This window comes from Melanotaenia boesemani, chromosome 5 (genome assembly GCF_017639745.1).
Source record: "Melanotaenia boesemani isolate fMelBoe1 chromosome 5, fMelBoe1.pri, whole genome shotgun sequence".
NCBI classification, from domain to species: Eukaryota; Metazoa; Chordata; class Actinopteri; order Atheriniformes; family Melanotaeniidae; genus Melanotaenia; species Melanotaenia boesemani.
In genome coordinates this window covers 1424787-1447905 of record NC_055686.1, presented here as the reverse complement: position 1 = coordinate 1447905, position 23119 = coordinate 1424787, and the positions used below count along the sequence as shown (strand labels likewise).

The 23119-nt window shown below is 49.8% G+C and overlaps 2 protein-coding genes across 2 annotated transcripts; both read right to left on the bottom strand.

Moving 5' to 3' along the window:
• Nucleotides 1–167: 167 nt before the first annotated feature.
• Nucleotides 168–11807, bottom strand: LOC121640530 (putative protein TPRXL). The gene is made up of 5 exons (XM_041986355.1): nucleotides 11739–11807; nucleotides 5618–5781; nucleotides 5313–5486; nucleotides 591–760; nucleotides 168–483 (listed from the first exon to the last, which is right to left on the bottom strand). The coding sequence occupies exons 2-5, from the start codon at nucleotides 5760–5762 to the stop codon at nucleotides 430–432; spliced, it is 543 nt and encodes a 180-aa protein (XP_041842289.1). The 5' UTR covers nucleotides 5763–5781; nucleotides 11739–11807; the 3' UTR covers nucleotides 168–429.
• Nucleotides 11808–14433: 2626 nt separating this feature from the next.
• On the bottom strand, nucleotides 14434–23025 carry znhit1 (zinc finger, HIT-type containing 1). The gene is made up of 6 exons (XM_041986356.1): nucleotides 22811–23025; nucleotides 21362–21459; nucleotides 19432–19507; nucleotides 19272–19351; nucleotides 15945–16114; nucleotides 14434–15531 (listed from the first exon to the last, which is right to left on the bottom strand). Exons 1-6 carry the CDS (start codon nucleotides 22833–22835, stop codon nucleotides 15510–15512), a joined length of 471 nt encoding a protein of 156 aa, XP_041842290.1. The 5' UTR covers nucleotides 22836–23025; the 3' UTR covers nucleotides 14434–15509.
• Between the last annotated feature and the right edge of the window lie 94 nt (nucleotides 23026–23119).

The window sequence follows — 23119 nt, the reverse complement described above, 5'->3', positions numbered from 1 at the left end:
ACCTAAACATTCATTGGCAGTTAAAAGAAAAAAAAAACCCTCAGAAATAATACAGTCATGAAAACAACATGAGAAAAACACCACCTCCCTCCTCCTCATATCCAAGCCCCTCCAACCGGAGGTGCGAGCGGAGGAGTTGATGAGGACTGACACACTTAGAACACATGAAAGTTTTAAACTTTATTTCAGCTTTAGTCTGACGACATCATCAGCATGTTTACATGAATCGACTTTTCTGTGGGAAATGATCAACAACTGGACATGAAGTGAAAATAGTGATGATGAATCTGCATCTTCATCCCTGTGGTCCTGTTAAAGCTCAGTTAGGGTTCAGTGTAGTGATGTGTCAGCTGTTTCAGAGCTCATCGTGTTCACATTGAGGCGGCATGGAGGCAGAATCTGATCCTGTGGTGGACTAAGAAGCAGCTGTCAGCGAGCAATCCTCTGATTGGCCGGTTCAGTGGTGGAGGCGGAGTCAGACACCTGGAGGAGTGGAGGTCAACAGGAGAGGAAACAGGATTAAATGTTTATCTATGAGCTGCTGCTGGGTGAAGAAGGAAGACGATGAACCAGATCTTCGTCCTTCTCACCTGAACTCCTCCTCCTCCTCCTCCTCCTCCTCCTCCTCCTCCTCGTCCGCCTCGTCCTCGTCCGGAGAAGATGGTGGTCATGCCAATTTTGACAGGAGCGTGTCGGAGGGAGTGCTTCCTGGGATCCTTCAGCTCTGACAGCAGTTCAGGGCTGGACAAGGACAGACGAGCTGAAAACAGAAAAATGAGTCTGAATCTGCAGAGAAACCGAGTTCAGGTTTTAAATCCTCCAGAGGATTCTCAGAACCCGTCAGGTTTACTGGTAGAAAACTCGTTCTTTCTCTATTAATCTCAGTCAGATCGATCTGCTTCACCATCATCCAGCGTGCTCTCATTTCCATGTGGGATCCCTCACGGCCGCGTTTTAGGGCCCCTTCGTTTTAAATCCTGCCTGTCAGGTCCTGTTAGGATCACTGCACCAGCTACACCAGTGGAGTCCCAGCCAGTCAGCCAGTCAGTCAGCCAGTCTTTCTGTCAGTCAGTCAGTCTTTCTGTCAGTCAGCCAGTTAACCAGTTAGCCAGTCAGTCAGTCAGTCAGTCAGTCAGTCAGTCAGCCAGTCTGTCAGTCAGTCAGTCTTTCTGTCAGTCAGCCAGTCAGTCAGTCAGTCAGTCTTTCTGTCAGTCAGCCAGTTAACCAGTTAGCCAGTCAGTCAGTCAGTCAGTCAGCCAGTCAGTCAGTCAGTCTTTCTGTCAGTCAGCCAGTCAGTCAGTCAGTCAGTCAGTCAGTCAGTCAGCCAGTCTGTCAGTCAGTCAGTCTTTCTGTCAGTCAGCCAGTCAGTCAGTCAGTCAGTCAGTCAGTCTTTCTGTCAGTCAGCCAGTTAACCAGTTAGCCAGTCAGTCAGTCAGTCAGTCAGCCAGTCAGTCAGTCAGTCTTTCTGTCAGTCAGCCAGTCAGTCAGTCAGCCAATCAGTCAGTCAGTTAGCCAGTCAGTCAGTCAGTCAGTCAGCCAGTCAGTCAGTCAGTCAGTCTTTCAGTCAGTCAGTCAGTCAGTCAGTCAGTCAGTCAGTCAGTCAGCCAGTCAGTCAGTCAGTCAGTCAGCCAGCCAGCCAGCCAGTCAGTCAGTCTTTCTGTCAGTCAGTCAGTCTGTCAGCCAATCAGTCAGTCAAGTCAGTCAGTCAGTCAGTCAGTCAGCCAGCCAGTCAGTCAGTCAGTCAGTCAGTCAGTCTTTCTGTCAGTCAGCCAGTTAACCAGTTAGCCAGTCAGTCAGTCAGTCAGTCAGCCAGTCAGTCAGTCTTTCTGTCAGTCAGCCAGTTAACCAGTTAGCCAGTCAGTCAGTCAGTCAGTCAGTCAGCCAGTCAGTCAGTCAGTCTTTCTGTCAGTCAGCCAGTCAGTCAGTCAGTTAGCCAGTCAGTCAGTCAGTCAGTCAGCCAGTCAGTCAGTCAGTCTTTCTGTCAGTCAGTCAGTCAGCCAGTCAGTCAGTCAGCCAGCCAGCCAGTCAGTCAGTCTTTCTGTCAGTCAGCCAGTCTGTCAGCCAATCAGTCACTCAGTCAGTCAGTCAGTCAGTCAGTCAGTCAGTTAGCCAGTCAGTCAGTCAGTCTTTCTGTCAGTCAGTCAGTCAGTCAGTCTTTATGTCAGTCAGCCAGTCAGTCAGTCAGTCAGTCTTTCTGTCAGTCAGCCAGTCAGTCAGTCACTTAACCAGTCAGCCAGTCAGTCAGTCAGTCAGTCAGCCAGTCAGTCAGTCTTTCTGTCAGTCAGTCAGCCAGTCAGTCAGTCAGCCAATCAGTCAGTCAGTCAGTCAGTTAGCCAGTCAGTCAGCCAGTCAGTCAGTCAGTCAGTCAGTTTGCCAGTCAGTCAGTCAGTCAGTCAGTCAGTCAGCCAGTCAGTCAGTCAGTCAGTCAGTCAGTCAGTCTTTGTCAGTCAGCCAGTCAGTCAGTCTTTCTGTCAGTCAGCCAGTCTGTCAGTCAGTCAGTCAGTCAGTCAGCCAGTCAGTCAGCCAGTCAGTCAGTCAGCCAGTCAGTCAGTCTGTCAGCCAGTCAGTCAGTCTGTCAGCCAATCAGTCTGTCAGTCAGTCTGTCAGTCAGCCAGTCAGCCAGTCTTTCTGTCAGTCAGCCAGTCAGTCAGTCAGTCAGCCAGTCAGTCAGTCAGTCAGTCAGTCAGTCAGTCAGTCAGTCTTTCTGTCAGTCAGTCAGTCAGTCAGTCAGTCAGTCAGTCAGTCTTTCTGTCAGTCAGTCAGTCAGTTAGTCAGTCAGTCAGTCAGCCAGTCAGTCAGTCTTTTTGTCAGTCAGCCAGTCAGTCAGTCAGTCAGTCAGTCTTTCTGTCAGTCAGTCAGTCAGTTAGTCAGTCAGTCAGTCAGCCAGTCAGTCAGTCTTTCTGTCAGTCAGCCAGTCAGTCAGTCAGTCAGTCAGTCTTTCTGTCAGTCAGTCAGTCAGCCAGTCTTTCTGTCAGTCAGCCAGTCAGTCAGTCAGTCAGTCAGTCAGTCAGCCAGTCAGTCAGTCAGTCAGTCAGTCAGTCAGTCAGTCAGTCAGTCAGTCTTTCTGTCAGTCAGCCAGTCAGTCAGTCAGCCAATCAGTCAGTCAGTCAGTTAGCCAGTCAGTCAGTCAGTCAGTCAGCCAGTCAGTCAGTCAGTCAGTCAGTCAGCCAGTCAGTCAGTCAGTCTTTCTGTCAGTCAGCCAGTCAGTCAGTCAGTCAGCCAGTCAGTCAGTCAGCCAGCCAGCCAGTCAGTCAGTCAGCCAGCCAGCCAGTCAGTCAGTCTTTCTGTCAGTCAGCCAGTCTGTCAGCCAATCAGTCACTCAGTCAGTCAGTCAGTCAGTCAGTCAGTCAGTCAGTCAGTCAGTCAGTTAGCCAGTCAGTCAGTCAGTCAGTCAGTCAGTCAGTCAGTCAGTCAGCCAATCAGTCTGTCAGTCAGTCTTTCTGTCAGTCAGTCAGTCAGTCAGTCAGTCAGTCAGCCAGTCAGTCAGTCAGTCAGTCAGTCAGTCTTTCTGTCAGTCAGCCAGTCAGTCAGTCAGTCAGTCAGTCAGTCAGTTAACCAGTCAGCCAGTCAGTCAGTCAGTCAGTCAGCCAGTCAGTCAGTCTTTCTGTCAGTCAGCCAGTCAGTCAGTCAGCCAATCAGTCAGTCAGTCAGTCAGTCAGTCAGTCAGTTAGCCAGTCAGTCAGCCAGTCAGTCAGTCAGTTTGCCAGTCAGTCAGTCAGTCAGTCAGTCAGTCAGTCAGCCAGTCAGTCAGTCAGTCAGTCTTTCTGTCAGTCAGCCAGTCAGTCAGTCTTTCTGTCAGTCAGCCAGTCTGTCAGTCAGTCAGTCAGCCAGTCAGTCAGCCAGTCAGTCAGTCTGTCAGCCAGTCAGTCAGTCTGTCAGCCAGTCAGTCAGTCTGTCAGCCAATTAGTCTGTCAGTCAGTCTGTCAGTCAGTCAGTCAGTCAGCCAGTCAGTCCTGACTCCCACCAGGTGAGAATGGTGCTACGGAGCCTCAGAATGACCAGGAATGATTTTCTAATGATTTTCTGTGTCTGTGTTTATATGAGAAGTAAAATTTAAATAATTTTCTCTGGTATTGAAAATGATTAAAGGAAAATTCCATGTTTATGATTTTTCCATGTAACTGTCCTGAGGTTTCACAGGGACACGCTGTCTGCTGGAATCCAGACTGAATCCTGCTTCTGGGATCAGAATAATCCAGCTTTCTGGATCAAATGTGTCCCAGTCCTTCCTAAAAGCTTTAAACACACCTGAAGGTTTGATCCAGAAATAATCCAGCACCGGATTACAGGATCAACACAGATTACAGGATCAACCCTGATTACAGGATCAACCCAGATTACAGGATCAACCCTGATTACAGGATCAACCCAGATTACAGGATCAACCCTGATTACAGGATCAACCCAGATTACAGGATCAACCCTGATTACAGGATCATCCCTGATTACAGGATCAACCCTGATTACAAGATCAACCCAGATTACAAGATCAACCCAGATTACAGGATCATCCCATATTACAGGATCATCCCTGATTACAGGATCAACCCAGATTACAGGATCAACCCAGATTGCAGGATCAACCCTGATTACAGGATCAACCCAGATTACAGGATCATCCCTGATTACAGGATCAACCCTGATTACAGGATCAACCCTGATTACAGGATCAACTCAGATTACAGGATCAACCCAGATTACAGGATCATCCCTGATTACAGGATCAACCCAGATTACAGGATCAATCCAGATTACAGGATCATCCCTGATTACAGGATCAACCCAGATTACAGGATCATCCCTGATTACAGGATCAACCCTGATTACAGGATCAACCCAGATTACAGGATCAACCCAGATTACAGGATCATCCCAGATTACAGGATCATCCCAGATTACAGGATCAATCCAGATTACAGGATCATCCCTGATTACAGGATCAACCCTGATTACAGGATCATCCCAGATTACAGGATCATCCCAGATTACAGGATCAACCCAGATTACAGGATCAACCTAGATTACAGGATCATCCCAGATTACAGGATCAACCCTGACTTGATCCAATCCGGACAACTTTAATCTGGGTTCAATCTTTTTTAGCTCTGGTTTTATCCACAAGATTTTCTCTCTGTTCCAGCCTGTTTCCAGAAAAGTTCACATCCGCCGTTGTGATGCTGGACCACGAAGAAACCAGATCCAGATTCCAGATGTTAGTCCGTGTGACCGGATTTAATTCAGCCGTGAAGAAAGACGAAAGCTTAACAACAACGATGATGGTGGAGTTAACTCAGTCAGAGCTTCAGACTCACCTTGTCTGCTGTTTGGAGACGGTGAGGAAGATGAGGAGCTCCAGGGGGAGGAAGGGGAGCAAGGGGTGGGGCTGAAGGGGGAGGGTAGAGGGGAGGGGTGTGAGGAAGGAGAGGAGGAGGAAGAGGAGGCAGCAACACTGGAGTCACCGTTAGACTTAAATCTGCTCTGACACTCTGGAAGGAGGAAGAGGAAGAGGAGATGGTGAAATGTGTCCAACATGGACCTAGCTCTGAACCTGGACCTGGACCTGCCTGACCCCCCTTAGGTCCTGGTCCAGATGGACTGATGTGAAACCGTTTTTCACCTTTCAGAAACTCGGCCTGCAGCTCTGGACTCTGCAGAGACAGCCGAGGAGGAGGTGATGAAGAGGACTGAGGGTTGGGATCTGCTGGCTCTGAGGTAGAGGTTACTGATGAGGAGGAGGAGGAAGGCAGTGATGAAGGCTTCATGGTGGCGCCTGCAGAGGAGCTGCAGCAGAGAACATGAAGAACATGCTGTAAATCACCGTTAAAAAATCTTTTCACAGGCCCAGAACCCGGGTCACAGAGCAGCCTGGTCTAAACCACCCCGGGTCACGGAGCAGCCTGGTCTAAACCACCCCGGGTCACGGAGCAGCCTGGTCTAACCCGACCAGGGTCACAGAGCAGTCTGGTCTAAACCACCCTGGGTCACAGAGCAGCCTGGTCTAAACCGGGCCGGGTCACAGAGCAGCCTGGTCTAAACCGCCTCGGGTCACAGAGCAGCCTGGTCTAAACCGACCCGGGTCACAGAGCAGCCTGGTCTAAACCGCCCCGGGTCACGGAGCAGCCTGGTCTAAACCGCCCCGGGTCACGGAGCAGCCTGGTCTAAACCGGGCCGGGTCACGGAGCAGCCTGGTCTAAACCGACCCGGGTCACGGAGCAGCCTGGTCTAAACCGGGCCGGGTCACAGAGCAGTCTGGTCTAAACCGCCCCGGGTCACAGAGCAGTCTGGTCTAAACCGCCCCGGGTCACAGAGCAGTCTGGTCTAAACCGCCCCGGGTCACAGAGCAGTCTGGTCTAAACCGCCCCGGGTCACAGAGCAGCCTGGTCTAAACCGCCCCGGGTCACAGAGCAGCCTGGACTAAACCGCCTCGGGTCACAGAGCAGCCTGGTCTAAACCGGGCCAGGTCACAGAGAAGCCTGGTCTAAACCGGGCCGGGTCACAGAGCAGCCTGGTCTAAACCGGGCCGGGTCACAGAGCAGCCTGGTCTAAACCGCGCCGGGTCACAGAGCAGTCTGGTCTAAACCGCCCCGGGTCACAGAGCAGTCTGGTCTAAACCGCCCCGGGTCACAGAGCAGCCTGGTCTAAACCGCCCCGGGTCACAGAGCAGCCTGGACTAAACCGCCTCGGGTCACAGAGCAGCCTGGTCTAAACCGGGCCAGGTCACAGAGAAGCCTGGTCTAAACCGGGCCGGGTCACAGAGCAGCCTGGTCTAAACCGGGCCGGGTCACAGAGCAGCCTGGTCTAAACCGCGCCGGGTCACAGAGCAGTCTGGTCTAAACCGCCCCGGGTCACAGAGCAGTCTGGTCTAAACCGCCCCGGGTCACAGAGCAGCCTGGTCTAAACCGCCCCGGGTCACAGAGCAGCCTGGACTAAACCGCCTCGGGTCACAGAGCAGCCTGGTCTAAACCGGGCCAGGTCACAGAGAGGCCAGGTCACAGAGAAGCCTGGTCTAAACCGGGCCGGGTCACAGAGCAGCCTGGTCTAAACCGGGCCGGGTCACAGAGCAGCCTGGTCTAAACCGCGCCGGGTCACAGAGCAGTCTGGTCTAAACCGGGCCGGGTCACAGAGCAGTCTGGTCTAAACCGGGCCGGGTCACAGAGCAGTCTGGTCTAAACCGCCCCGGGTCACAGAGCAGTCTGGTCTAAACCACCCCGGGTCACAGAGCAGCCTGGTCTAAACCGGGCCGGGTCACAGAGCAGCCTGGTCTAAACCGCCTCGGGTCACAGAGCAGCCTGGTCTAAACCGACCCGGGTCACAGAGCAGCCTGGTCTAAATCGCCTCGGGTCACAGAGCAGCCTGGTCTAAACCGGGCCGGGTCACAGAGCAGCCTGGTCTAAACCGCCCGGGTCACAGAGCAGCCTGGTCTAAACCGAACGGGTCACAGAGCAGCCTGGTCTAAACCACCTCGGGTCACAGAGCAGTCTGGTCTAAACCGGGCCGGGTCACAGAGCAGCCTGGTCTAAACCGCCCCGGGTAACAGAGAAGCCTGGTCTAAACCGGGCCGGGTCACAGAGAAGCCTGGTCTAAACCGACCCAAGTCACAGAGCAGCCTGGTCTAAACCGGGCCGGGTCACGAGCAGTCTGGTCTAAATCGTCCCGGGTCACAGAGCAGTCTGGTCTAAACCGGGCCGGGTCACAGAGCAGTCTGGTCTAAACCGGGCCGGGTCACAGAGCAGCTTGGTCTAAACCACACGGGTCACAGAGCAGCCTGGTCTAAACCGTCCCGGGTCACAGAGAAGCCTGGTCTAAACCGTCCCGGGTCAGCCGTGTCTGGGGGAACTGGCTCCTCACGCGGTTTTTAAAGTAAGCCGAGCGCGTTAAACGACGAGTCTTCAGGCTGTAAATGTTTGACTAATATTATTTTCTAACATGTTGATGTATGTTTGTAATTTTAGGTCATTTTTTTGGTGGGTTTCATGGGCCTGTAACCTGTTTGCTGCTGTCTCGGCCAGGACACACTTTTATTCCTGGTTAAATAAATAAAATGACATGACTCATATTATCCTTTTTAATATTCATACATACATAAAATATTGAGGGTAGCTTTGTTGTTTAGCATCATTTTAATATATCCCCTATTCCTCTAAGTTTATTTCTGTTATTATATAATATTCTACTATAGTAATCCTTCCTACCCTCATATATGTTTTACAAGCATTTTCTAACCCCTTTTAAAGCCATGGTAGATCTTTGTCTATGTTTTCTCTCATATTGTTTAAAAGGAGAATTTCTATGAACGTTCATAAAATAGTTTCATATTTAACCCCACTTTCATTCTGTATGTTTTCCCCTTTTAATGCCAGTAAATCGTTCCTTCATGCATTTCTACTTTCTTCTAGTTTACACGTCTGAATCGAGGCTTTTGCTTTGACTGGTTTCTCACTGGTCTCCATTCAGATCTGTCCTCAGTATCCAGACATGGAGACAACGTCCCTGCAGACCTGGTCCTCCTCCTGGTGGAGAGGAAGAGGAGGAGGACTTCCTTCACTTCAGGTTCAGTTAACTTTTATCATCTGGACCCGGTTGTTCAAGAGATTCAACCCAGTTAAAAGTTACCTGGTTAAAAGTTACCTGGATTAAAGGTTGGATCAAGTCAGGGTCTACCCTGTAATCTGAGACGATCACGTAATCCGGTGTTGGATTATTTCTGGATCAACCCTTCAGGTGTGTTTAAAGCTTTTAGGAAGGACTGGGACACACAACAGGACCTCAGAAAGGAAGCTCAAAGTTCTTTACCACCCAAACAAGATGATGATGATGAAGATGCCTAAGTTGCTTCTTACATGAGAATCTGGAAGTAGACTGGTCCAGAAGAGGAACAAACCAGTCCAGCTGAGGTCCAGCAAACCAGATCCAGACGGAGATCCAGCTCCACAAGACTTCCATCCTCATGAAGAGGTTTAGATCTACTTCATCTGGTGGATATTCATCAGGTTTAATATACAGAAGGGGGTCGTGTGACTGAAATAAAACGTCCACATTTTTCTCTCTTTTTAAATGGAACCTCACAGTGACTCATGTTATTCCAGCGGTTTTTCTTCTCATATTGTAATATTAGTCCATTTACAGCACTTTCTATCTGGATCTGGTGATCCGGGACAGTCTGGATCTGGATCAGTGATCCAGTCCAATGTTGCTGTGAAGAACCAGGAAGTTGGATTACGTGTAAACGTAAACGTAACGTAACCAGAGAGGACACACACCGACGGCTGACGTAAACAGAGCACACACACCGACAGCTGACGTAAACAGAGGACACACACCGACGGCTGACGTAAACAGAGCACACACACCGACGGCTGACGTAAACAGAGGACACACACCGACGGCTGACGTAAACAGAGGACACACACCGACGGCTGACGTAAACAGAGCACACACACCGACGGCTGACGTAAACAGAGGACACACACCGACGGCTGACGTAAACAGAGGACACACACCGACGGCTGACGTAAACATAGAGGACACACACCGACGGCTGACGTAAACAGAGGACACACACCGACGGCTGACGTAAACAGAGGACACACACCGACGGCTGACGTAAACATAGAGGACACACACCGACGGCTGACGTAAACAGAGGACACACACCGACGGCTGACGTAAACATAGAGGACACACACCGACGGCTGACGTAAACAGAGGACACACACCGACGGCTGACGTAAACACAGAGGACACACACCGACGGCTGACGTAAACAGAGGACACACACCGACGGCTGACGTAAACATAGAGGACACACACCGACGGCTGACGTAAACAGAGGACACACACCGACGGCTGACGTAAACACAGAGGACACACACCGACGGCTGACGTAAACAGAGAGGACACACACCGACAGGTAACGTAAACAGAGAGGACACACACCGACGGCTGACGTAAACAGAGGACACACACCGACGGCTGACGTAAACACAGAGGACACACACCGACGGCTGACGTAAACAGAGGACACACACCGACGGCTGACGTAAACATAGAGGACACACACCGACGGCTGACGTAAACAGAGGACACACACCGACGGCTGACGTAAACACAGAGGACACACACCGACGGCTGACGTAAACAGAGGACACACACCGACGGCTGACGTAAACACAGAGGACACACACCGACGGGTAACGTAAACAGAGAGGACACACACCGACAGGTAACGTTAACATAGAGGACACACACCGACAGCTGACGTAAACAGAGAGGACACACACCGACGGCTGACGTAAACATAGAGGACACACACCGACGGCTGACGTAAACATAGAGGACACACACCGACGGCTGACGTAAACAGAGGACACACACCGACGGCTGACGTAAACATAGAGGACACACACCGACGGCTGACGTAAACATAGAGGACACACACCGACGGCTGACGTAAACAGAGGACACACACCGACGGCTGACGTAAACATAGAGGACACACACCGACGGCTGACGTAAACAGAGGACACACACCGACAGGTAACGTAAACAGAGAGGACACACACCGACGGCTGACGTAAACAGAGGACACACACCGACAGGTAACGTAAACAGAGAGGACACACACCGACAGGTAACGTAAACAGAGAGGACACACACCGACAGGTAACGTAAACAGAGAGGACACACACCAAGCTACTCGGCTTGGTTTCACTAGCGTGTCCTCATTCTGTCCGTCTAGCTTATAGCTGTGCCGGTCTCCGGGTTGTGCTGCGGTTTTTCTGGTCTGGACTGCCTTGAGAAGGAGGCCTGTGGTCTCATTTGGACTTTCCTGGTTAAATATTGGCTAAATGAATGAACTGGGTCCTGGTGTGACCCAGACTCACTGAGCAAAACTAAGAGTTCCTGATCCTGATAAAACCCAGACCCAGAGGTCAGCGTCATCATCAGGACTGGAGCTCCCGTTAGGTCCAGCGGGACCATGTACCCCAGTTCCCCACGGCTCCATGCCGGGCCCCCTATTGCTCAGCATCCACATGACCAGTGTTTACCAGCCGAAGAACAGATCTAGAAGGGGCCCGATGATCAGCAGTTCTCAGTCGCCATGACTACTGTAACGGAGGTTTTACACCAAGACCCCTGCAACTGGTCCAGGTGCTGCGCCAGGAACACCTCTCTTGATGTAAAAGGCTCTGAATGGTTCTGGTCCACAATGTAGAGCTGGTCTGCTGACTCCAGAATGGAACGTGGTCCGTTCAGGGCCCGGTTCTGGAGGGTCCTCAGTGGAACGTGGTCCGTTCAGGGCCCGGTTCTGGAGGGTCCTCAGTGGAACGTGGTCCGTTCAAGACCTGGTCCTGGAAGACCCTCAGAGGAACGTGGGCTGTTCAGGACCTGGTTCTAGTGGATCAGTAAAGAGCTGGACCTGCTTCCCATCATAGTCTAATCTGTTTTCTTCTGCTGTGTTCTGGTTTTAATGGTGACTGATGACACCAGAGGAAAGGTTCTGGTTCTGGTCCTAATCCTGTTTCTGTGGGTGACCAGAACCTGATGAAGCTCAGGTACATGACCCCACCGGTCAGCTGACAGCTGATCCTGAACCTGTCGGACCCTCTATATCACATGACCCGTGGGTCAGGGACCAGAACCAGTAAACCAACGGTGGTGGTTCTGAGACCAGAACACAGTGAAGCAGCCTCAGATCAGAGGAAAACCCCCTTCCAGTTCTCCCAGTAAGTACTCACTGTTGTGGCGTGGCGGCTCCTCGGCTGGTGGCAGCGTCTGAGGCCGGGACAAAGTCCGCTCCGCCTCGCTCGACCAACTCTCTCTAACGGCGTGTGTGTGAACGCTTGACCCGGAAAAACACACCATGCACGGGTCCACATTAATTATTGACATTTTTTATGAGACGGTTACCGTGGAGACCAGGAAGGACTTTTACCCTCCTCGGAACAAATGTGACACATTTAACTTTTTATTTACATGAAAACAAACATGGAACCAGAACCAGGATCCGGTACCTACCAGAACCTGGATCTAGTACCTACCTACCAGAACCAGGATCCGGTACCAACAAGAAACCAGGATCTAGTACCTACCTACCTACCAGAACCAGGATATGGTACCTACCAGAAACTGGATCTAGTACCTACCTACCAGAACCAGGATCCGGTACCAACCAGAACCTGGATCTAGTACCTACCTACCTACCAGAACCAGGATCCGGTACCAACCAGAACCTGGATCTAGTACCTACCTACCAGAACCAGGATCCAGTACCAACCAGAACCATGACCCGGTACCAACCAGAACCTGGATTGGGTACCTACCAGATCCTGAATCTAGTACCTACCTACCTACCAGAACCAGGATCTGGTATCTACCTACTTACCAGAACCTGGATCTAGTACCTACCAGAACCTGGATCCGGTACCAACCAGAACCTGGATCGGGTACCTACCTACCTACCAGAACCCGGATCTGGTACCTACCAGAACCAGGATCCGGTACCAACCAGAACCTGGATCTAGTACCTACCAGAACCTGGATCTAGTACCTACCTACCTACCAGAACCAGAATCTGGTACCTACCTACCTACCAGAACCTGGATCCGGTACTTACCAGAACCAGGATCTGGTACCTACCTACCTACCAGAACCTGGATCCGGTACCTACCAGAACCTGGATCTAGTACGTACCTACCTACCTACCAGAACCAGGATTTAGTACCTACCTACCTACCAGAACCTGGATCCGGTACCTACCAGAACCAGGATCTAGTACCTACCTACCTACCAGAACCTGGATCTAGTACCTACTTACCTACCAGAACCTGGATCCAGTACCTACCAGAACCAGGATCTAGTACCTACCTACCTACCAGAACCTGGATCCGGTACCTACCAGAACCAGGATCTAGTACCTACCTACCTACCAGAACCTGGATCCAGTACCTACCAGAACCAGGATCTAGTACCTACCAGAACCTGGATCTAGTACCTACCTACCTACCAGAACCAGGATCTGGTACCTACCTACCTACCAGAACCTGGATCCAGTACCTACCAGAACCAGGATCTAGTACCTACCTACCTACCAGAACCAGGATCTAGTACCTACTTACCTACCTACCAGAACCTGGATCTTGTACCTACCTACCTACCAGAACCAGGATCTAGTACCTACCTACCTACCAGAACCAGGATCTAGTACCTACCTACCTACCAGAACCTGGATCCGGTACCTACCAGAACCAGGATCTAGTACCTACCTACCTACCAGAACCAGGATCTAGTACCTACCTACCTACCAGAACCTGGATCTAGTACCTACCTACCTACCAGAACCAGGATCTGGTACCTACCTACCTACCAGAACCTGGATCCAGTACCTACCAGAACCTGGATCTAGTACGTACCTACCTACCAGAACCAGGATCTAGTACCTACCTACCTACCAGAACCTGGATCCGGTACCTACCTACCTACCAGAACCAGGATCTAGTACCTACCTACCTACCAGAACCAGGATCTAGTACCTACCTCCCTACCAGAACCTGGATCCGGTACCTACCAGAACCAGGATCTAGTACCTACCTACCTACCAGAACCTGGATCTAGTACCTACCTACCTACCAGTACCTGGATCTGGTACCTACCAGAACCTGGATCTAGTACCTACCTACTTACCAGAACCCGGATCTGGTACCTACCAGAACCAGGATCCAGTACCAACCAGAACCAGGATCTAGTACCTACCTCGCTACCAGAACCAGGATCTGGTACCTACCTACCTACCAGAACCTGGATCTGGTGCCTACCAGAACCTGGATCTGGAACCTACCAGAACCAGGATCCAGTACCAACCAGAACCAGGATCTAGTACCTACCTACCTACCAGAACCAGGATCTGGTACCTACCTACCTACCAGAACCTGGATCTGGTGCCTACCAGAACCTGGATCTGGAACCTACCAGAACCAGTGGTTTTCATCATGTCGCAATAAAGAAAAAGGTTTTCATTCATTTTATCTGGTTCTGGTTCTGGGACTTATCTGGAGATCCTGGACCTGACTGTCTAAAAGTCTTCACATCCTCTACACCAGCGATCCCTAGTCCTGGTCCTGAAGGTCCACTGTCCTGCAGGTTTCAGATGTTTCCTGCAGCAGCACCTCGGTCGGTGAAATGGATCTCGGACCGGTCTGCTGTGGACCTGGTGTGCTGAGGCAGGAAAACCTCGGGGACAGTGGGTCTCCGTCAGTCCTGCATCTGGACCAAACTGCTTCTCAGCTCTGATCATGTCACCTGATCGCCATGGAAACACAGCTGGAAACAGGAAGCAGCTGTTTTCATACAGCAGCTGCATTCACTGACGTCAGGAAATGTGAACTCTGAGGAGAACCCAGACCAGAACCCAGGATGATAAATCCAAGCTCAGAGTCAGGAAGTCCGTTTTTTATTTTTATTTCCCAAAAGACAGATTACATCCTAAATCCTGCAGGTCTTCTTCTAGACCCGAAACAGAAACAACGTTCAGTCTCTTCACCGGCTGGTAAAAGTCCACCAGACCAGAAGCCTGAGAACTGCTTCTGTTGGGTTCAGGACTTCACACCTGGTGGTTTCTGTCCTCATCAGATCAAGACTTCTGGCTCTGGTTGTGAAGGTGGGGCTGTGGGACATGGAGGCCTAGCACTCATGGAGGTCTGGATCACATGGAGGTCTGGACCGCAGGTTTTAATTTTCAGGCCATATGAACAAAAAAAACACATCTAGATCTGATTCTCCAAGTCCCTGTAGATGGACCAGGGCCTCTGTAGATGGACCAGGCTCCCGTAGATGGACCAGGGCCTCTGTAGATGGACCAGGCTCCCGTAGATGGACCAGGGCCTCTGAAGATGGACCAGGCTCCCATAGATGGACCAGGGCCTCTGTAGATGGACCAGGCTCCTGTAGATGGACCAGGCCTCTGTAGATGGACCAGGCTCCTGTAGATGGACCAGGCTCTTGTAGATGGACCAGGGCCTCTGTAGATGGACCAGGCTCTTGTAGATGGACCAGGCTCCTGTAGATGGACCAGGCCTCTGTAGATGGACCAGGGCCTCTGTAGATGGACCAGGCTCTTGTAGATGGACCAGGCTCCTGTAGATGGACTAGGCTCCTGTAGATGGACCAGGCTCCTGTAGATGGACCAGGGCCTCTGTAGATGGACCAGGCTCCTGTAGATGGACTAGGCTCCTGTAGATGGACCAGGCTCTTGTAGATGGACCAGGGCCTCTGTAGATGGACCAGGCTCCTGTAGATGGACTAGGCTCCTGTAGATGGACCAGGTTCCTGTAGATGGACCAGGCTCCTGTAGATGGACCAGGCTCCTGTAGATGGACCAGGCTCCGACTGCAAATATCTGAATGAGGTTCAACATGTCCGTCAGAGGACCCCCGACCTTCATCGTCCTGAGCAGGACAAACAGCTGACGACCTCCCGACTCCTCCGTCACCACGGTAACAAGACTGTGGCGGTTAGAGCGTCCACTTCAAACACCTGCAGAGACACAAAGGACAAAAGGAGACATGAAGACAGAACCACTCAGTTCATTCACATTTCAGGATAAAGATCTAATCAGTAACACGTAGTCTTTTTGTGTGTACCTGGTCTCTGAGTGTACCTGGTCTCTGCGAGTACCTGGTCTCTGTGAGTACCTGGTCTCTGTGTGTACCTGGTCTCTGCGAGTACCTGGTCTCTGCGAGTACCTGGTCTCTGAGTGTACCTGGTCTCTGCGAGTACCTGGTCTCTGCGAGTACCTGGTCTCTGAGTGTACCTGGTCTCTGCGAGTACCTGGTCTCTGAGTGTACCTGGTCTCTGTGAGTACCTGGTCTCTGTGTGTACCTGGTCTCTGTGAGTACCTGGTCTCTGTGAATACCTGGTCTCTGCGAGTACCTGGTCTCTGTGAGTACCTGGTCTCTCTGTGGGTGCACAGACACTTGGTGCAGCAGTAGCGCCCCCCACAGGTGGTGCAGGTGTAGTGTGACGGGAACCCACACACACAGCAGAAGTGTCGGGGGGGGAGCGTTGAGGGGGGGGCCGTCGCTGACAGGTAGTTGGGTTCTGGCTTCTCCGACAGGTTCTACCAATCAGAAAGGAGAGAAGAGGTCAGCTGAATCTCGGCCAATCAGAAAGCTGCAGAGGAGGCGTCATCCTTAGCAGGGGTGGAGCTACAAGGGTTTTCAGGGTTGCACTGATCATCTGATTGGTCAGCCGAGGTGACTGACAGGTCACAAAAACCTTTCTGTCACGACACCAGTACCACTACACCAGTATCTCTACACCAGTACCACTACACCAGTACCACTACACCAGTACCACTACACTAGTACCACTACACCAGTACCACTACACCAGTATCTCTACACCAGTACCACTACACCAGTATCTCTACACCAGTATCACTACACCACTACCTCTATACCAGTATCTCTACACCAGTATCTCTACACCAGTACCACTACACCAGTACCACTACACTAGTACCACTACACCAGTATCTCTACACCAGTACCACTACACCAGTACCACTACACCAGTATCTCTACACCAGTACCACTACACTAGTACCTCTACACCACTACCACGACACAAGTATCTCTACACCAGTATCTCTACACCAGTACCACTACCTCTACACCAGTACCACTACACCAGTATCTCTACACCAGTATCACTACACCAGTATCACTACACCAGTACCACTACCTCTACACCAGTACCACTACCTCTACACCAGTACCACTACACTAGTACCACTACACCAGTACCACTACACCAGTATCTCTACACCAGTACCACTACACCAGTACCACTACACCAGTGTCTCTACACCAGTACCACTACACTAGTACCTCTACACCACTACCACGACACAAGTATCTCTACACCAGTATCTCTACACCACTACCACTACCTCTACACCAGTACCACTACACCAGTATCTCTACACCAGTATCACTACACCAGTATCTCTACACCAGTACCTCTACACCAGTATCTCTACACCAGTGTCTCTACACCAGTATCACGACACCAGTATCACGACACCAGTATCTCTACACCAGTACCACTACACCAGTATCACTACCTCTACACCAGTACCACTACACCAGTATCACGACACCAGTATCACGACACCAGTATCACGACACCAGTCTCTCTACACCAGTATCACGACATCAGTATCTCTACACCAGTATCACAACATCAGTATCACTACACCAGTATCATTACACCAGTATCTCTACACCAGTACCACTACACCAGTATCTCTACACCAGTATCTCTACACCAGTATCTCTACACCAGTATCACGACACCAGTATCTCTACACCAGTACCACTACACCAGTACCACTACACCAGTATCTCTACACCAGTACCACTACACCAGTATCTCTACACCAGTATCTCTACACCAGTATCACGACACCAGTATCTCTACACCAGTATCACGACACCAGTACCACTACACCAGTATCACAACATCAGTATCATTACACCAGTATCAATACACCAGTATCACGACACCAGTATCTCTACACCAGTATCACGACACCAGTATCTCTACACCAGTATCACGACACCAGTATCTCTACACCAGTATCACGACACCAGTATCACTACACCAGTATCATTACACCAGTATCTCTACACCAGTATCATTACACCAGTATCTCTACACCAGTATCACGACACCAGTACCGCTACACCAGTATCTCTACACCAGTATCGCTACACCAGTATCACAACATCAGTATCTCTACACCAGTATCACAACATCAGTATCATTACACCAGTATCAATACACCAGTATCACGACACCAGTATCTCTACACCAGTATCACGACATCAGTATCTCTACACCAGTATCACGACACCAGTATCTCTACACCAGTATCACAACATCAGTATCACTACACCAGTATCATTACACCAGTATCTCTACACCAGTATCATTACACCAGTATCTCTACACCAGTATCTCTACACCAGTATCACAACATCAGTATCTCTACACCAGTATCACGACACCAGTATCTCTACACCAGTACCACTACACCAGTATCTCTACACCAGTATCTCTACACCAGTATCTCTACACCAGTATCACAACATCAGTATCATTACACCAGTATCAATACACCAGTATCACGACACCAGTATCTCTACACCAGTATCACAACACCAGTATCTCTACACCAGTATCACTACATCAGTATCTCTACACCAGTATCTCTACACCAGTATCTGTACACCAGTATCACAACATCAGTATCATTACACCAGTATCAATACACCAGTATCACGACACCAGTATCTCTACACCAGTATCACAACACCAGTATCTCTACACCAGTATCACAACACCAGTATCTCTACACCAGTATCACAACATCAGTATCACTACACCAGTATCATTACACCAGTATCTCTACACCAGTATCTCTACACCAGTATCTCTACACCAGTATCATTACACCAGTATCTCTACACCAGTATCACGACACCAGTATCTCTACACCAGTTTCACAACACCAGTATCTCTACACCAGTATCACAACATCAGTATCACTACACCAGTATCTCTACACCAGTATCATTACACCAGTATCACAACATCAGTATCACTACACCAGTATCATTACACCAGTATCTCTACGCCGTGTGGCAGCAGATTTTAGAAGGGATGTAGTTTCTGTGCAGGAACGACTACTGATGTTATGTGAGGCTGTTAGCCTGGTGTTAGCATAAAGCTATGTAGCAGTGCTAATCTAGTTCTATGCTAGCAGGGAAACCAGGTCATGTGTAGTTTCCAGTGAGAGTGTTTAAAGACCAAACATCAACCCAGTCCACCAGATTCTCTCACCGGAGCAGAAAATAAACTATGAAGATGCTGAAGAGAAGCTCGGTATCCAGGTTACTTGGTGCTGGCTCAGCTAGCGCTACATGATCCAGTTTCATTTAAACAGGAGGCTAGCGAGGCTGCTAGCTGGTTTAAAACATGAAAATGAGGAGAAGTAGATCCTCATACTGAACCCAAAACCACCAGCTTAGCTTCTACGGACCTTTCTGAACCAGCTGCTGATCCAGATCATTAATGTGGAGAAGTTTTATCCTCATGTGTCTCTGACCCCAGTTATCACAGCAGAGTTACACAGAGGAACACCGTCTTCTCTTTACTCTAGATCCACCAGCCCCCATGTTTAAAGGTCCAGCTCCACCTCTGGTCCTCACCTCTTCCTCCAGCAGCGTGGTGAAGTTCTTCCTGAAACGCTGCTTGAAGTGGTCGCCCCTCGTTTTCCTCTTCTTCTTCTCTGCAAAGACAGACACAAGACACATCAGGGCCAACTCTGGGACGGGTCCGGACCAACAGGACCAGGATTCAGAGTCTCACCTGGTTCTTCGGTTTCACTGAAGGCAGGGAGGCGGGCAGTAGGACCTGGGGGCGGCAGGGAAGACAGAGGATCGTCCTGGAAACAACCAGGGAAGATAACTAAAGATCTGGGGTCTCATTTATAAAACTGTGCGTAGGATTCTTACTAAAAGTGTACTTACGCCCAAAACCGGAAGTTGGCGTACGCCATAAAATATTCTGATTTATAAAACCGTGTGTACGCACAGGTGCAAGCAATTTCCCCTTTATAAATAACACTCGTCCTTGAAGTTTGCGCAGGTGAATTTGGCTCATGTTCCGCCCACTACACACCCACTTTCCACCATAAATGGTCAATGCAAAGTACCTCAGCGTGTATTAAAATGAGCCAGCTGATCCATGTTGTGATGCATGAACAACGGCAACCGCAGGGAAGCGAACCAAAAAACGCAACTTCACAGAGGCAGAAATCGATGCATTAGTGAGTGAGGTGGAGAGTCGAAAAATGATTTTGTTTGGTAGCCACAGTAGTGGCGTGACAAATAAGAGTAAGTGTCGTGAGTGGCAACACATAGTTACCTCAGTTAACTCTGTGAGCGGGACAGAGCGGACCATGGCGAGATCAAAAAGAAACCATCAATGAACTGAAGGAAATCAGAACAACACTGCATAATTTGTGTGACATTATGTTCGACATTTCAAACACATTAAAAGAGCTTGTGAAAAAGTGAACCTTATTGTCTGCTTAATCGCTGCATGACCTCCTCACGGAGCCGTGCCCCGTGTTGGATATCCCTGTGTCTGGGAGGGGGCTGTGGGTGAGGGTCGGCATTCCGAGGAGGGGGGAGGCCAGGAGGTAGTTGGATGCCAGGTTGTGCAGCACGCCACACGCCCTCATGATCCTGCACACCTTTTGGGGATGGTACAATAATCTACCCCCTGACGCATCCAGACACCGCCACCGGCATTTTAAAAGGCCGATGGCGCGCTCTACAGTTGAGCGCGCACGGGAGTGAGCGGTATTGAACAGGGTCTCCTCTGCGCTCTGGGGGTTTGGGAAGGGGGTCAGGAGCCAGCGCCGGAGGGGGTAGCCACTGTCCCCTGCATTTCAATGAAACAGTGCATCAGTGGTCTGCATCTGGCTAAGCTGGTTGTCAATATAAAGTTATTGTCTTACCAAGAAGCCAGCCATCACGTACAGCGCCTGCCTGCAGTCTCTTCTCTACACTGCTTTGCGCTAGGATGTAAGAGTCATGTGTAGAGCCAGGCCATCGTGCAACTACATTTGTCAACATCATGTTGGATTGACATATGACTTGAACATTGATAGTATGCACATGCTTCCTATTGACATACATGAATTCATCGACATATGGGGCCCTTATAGCAATATGAGTGCAGTCAATTGCGCCGATTACATTAGGAAAACCGGACATTGCTGCAAATTGCCTTTTAATGTCGGCCTGTTCTCCTGCAGTATAGAGAAATTGGATGTGGAAGAGTGTAGCAGGACGCATAGACAGCGGAGACGGGTTATGAACTCTTGCCGGGTTGAAGTCATGCACGCTGACCAGTGAGCCGAAATCACATCTGCGGTCATACAGCCAGAGCGCAAAATTAATTGGAGACATGGTGACAGGACCCCACGCTGCCACAAGAGGACTCTGGATGCAGTGTGTTGTTAATTCCCCACCTCTCCATCTGTGTCGCCAATTCCCCCAGCCTCCAAAACCAGCGTACGCATGGGTCAGAGCTGCCGTGAAAGACCGCACATTTTCACGTCAAGTTTGTTTTTTATAAATCACAACCTTTGCGTGAAAAGAGGCGTACGCCAGTTTCAGGCCCCATTTTGTGCGTACGCAACGGTTATAAATGAGACCCCTGAGCTGTCAATCAGACTGATGATGATGATGATGAAGAATTAACAGGATGCTCCAACTTTACCACCAACCTGGAAGTTGTCCTTCTCCAGAGCCTCCAGCTGCCGGGTCAGTCTCCTCTGACGGGTCGCCTCATCCAGAACCCGGCGCTGACCCGCCTCCACCCGGGCTGATCCGCACACACACACACACACACACACACAGAGAAGGATTTAATTCCAGGTGTGGTTGGCCAGGTGCGTGTAGATGTGAGGGATTGGACTAACGAACACAGTCTACTACTTTTAGCTCTTTCTACTGAAGCCTTTTAGCTGAATGTTACACATTCATAAAAACCATTAAGACGTCGCCGACGTGTTTACAGACATGACGTCATGTTGGAAAAACCATCTTCCGTCCTTTCTTCTATGGAATCTGGAACGGTGTTACACCAAAATCTGTGACCCATCAGAATCTGTGACCACAGGTTCTACATGTAAGTCCTAAATGGCAGCAGAGTCTTGAAAGCTACTGAGTTTAATATAATGTAGGTACAATAAAGACACACCCTCTGATAGAAATGGTGACCTCTGTGATCCTGGCTATGTAACATATGATGTTAAAAGAGTCCAGACTGTAAGAGGGGTGACCCATCACAAACGTTGACCTTTTTAACCATGTATCTCTGGAATCTGATGTCTCAAAGCACACACACATTTACACACTGCAGTCAGAAGATGGAGCTTACATCAATAACGCGTCTTTTGTTTGGGTTAATTTATTGTAGTCTGTATTTCTTTAGGTTCATTATAAAACATAATAAAGGCATATAGTCTGACGGCTATCAGAAACGGTGACTTAGGTCATCCCTCTTGTCTTCTGGAGTCTTCTAGCGTAGCTAGACCATTATAATGAACTCAGATAAAGACAAGTGTTTTTAAGACTTGTCTTTTAAGACGTACATGCAGAGAAATGAACTGTCGCCCCCTGTGGTCTCAGATTTCGATGGGTGACAGATTTCGGTGTAACACCGGCAGCAGAAACCCGCTGCGAGCGTCTCCAACAAGCTAATTCAGTGTTTAAAACGTGTCTGGTAGAACTCCATCAGTATGCATCTTTCTAAATAAAGGTTTCTCTGTTAAGTGACAATTACTAAAAACCCCCGTATGTTTGTTTTTTTCTTTCTTGTGTTATTTCCTCTCGTTTTTCCAGCGAGACTTCGTACCGTTGTTCTTTGTGAATGAAAAGGAAAAATAAAGTTTAGCTGTTTTTTAAGTTAAACTCGCAATTCCTATTTAAACTTAATGGCCGAATATCACACGTTTTTATCTTAATCACTAAAAAGAAAAGGCTGTTTTTACAGAAAAGCCGGTTTAACGCGTCTTTGACTCAGTGGAACCCGGACCGGAAGCAGGACGGAGGGGAAGCCCCAGAAACCCGGTCCACGCGGGCTTAAGACCAGTACAGAGACGTTTTAACCATCAGGTTTACACCACGGCTGCCTTTATTCAGCAAACTGGTTATAATGGACCCAAACTCACCGGAGCTTTTCTTCTCCAGCACCATGTTGTCTGAAAGGCGTCTGTACGGCGGCCGCGGAGGTCAAACCAGACGGAGCGCTTTCGTCCAGTTTATGTTCGGGACGGATCTAGAGGCGGATTAAAGGGTTAAATGTATTATAAATGGGTTTAGACTAATTACGTTTTATTTAAGGTGACGCTGCTGAACGTTTTATTACAGAAATGCACAAAGCGGATGACGTCGTTGGTGACGTTGTAAGTTTCTGCCGCCACCTAGCGGTACAACACCGGTAATGTCACCTGAACAACAACCACAATAACTTTTCACCC

Bases quoted from the DNA above. Each gene is read 5' to 3' on its own strand.
- znhit1 (XM_041986356.1), bottom strand. From the start codon at position 22,835: ATGGTGCTGGAGAAGAAAAGCTCCG. The intron at 19,352-19,431 runs GTGAGACTCTGA...CTGTCTTTGCAG, and splicing joins CAGTGAAACCGAAGAACCAG to AGAAGAAGAAGAGGAAAACG. The intron at 15,532-15,944 runs GTACTCACAGAG...GTGTCTCTGCAG, and splicing joins TGCACCCACAGAGAGACCAG to GTGTTTGAAGTGGACGCTCT.
- LOC121640530 (XM_041986355.1), bottom strand. From the start codon at position 5,762: ATGAAGCCTTCATCACTGCCTTCCTCCTCCTCCTCATCAGTAACCTCT. The intron at 5,487-5,617 runs GTGAAAAACGGT...TCCTCCTTCCAG, and splicing joins GCAGGCCGAGTTTCTGAAAG to AGTGTCAGAGCAGATTTAAG. The intron at 761-5,312 runs GTGAGTCTGAAG...TTCTGTTTTCAG, and splicing joins GTCTCCAAACAGCAGACAAG to CTCGTCTGTCCTTGTCCAGC.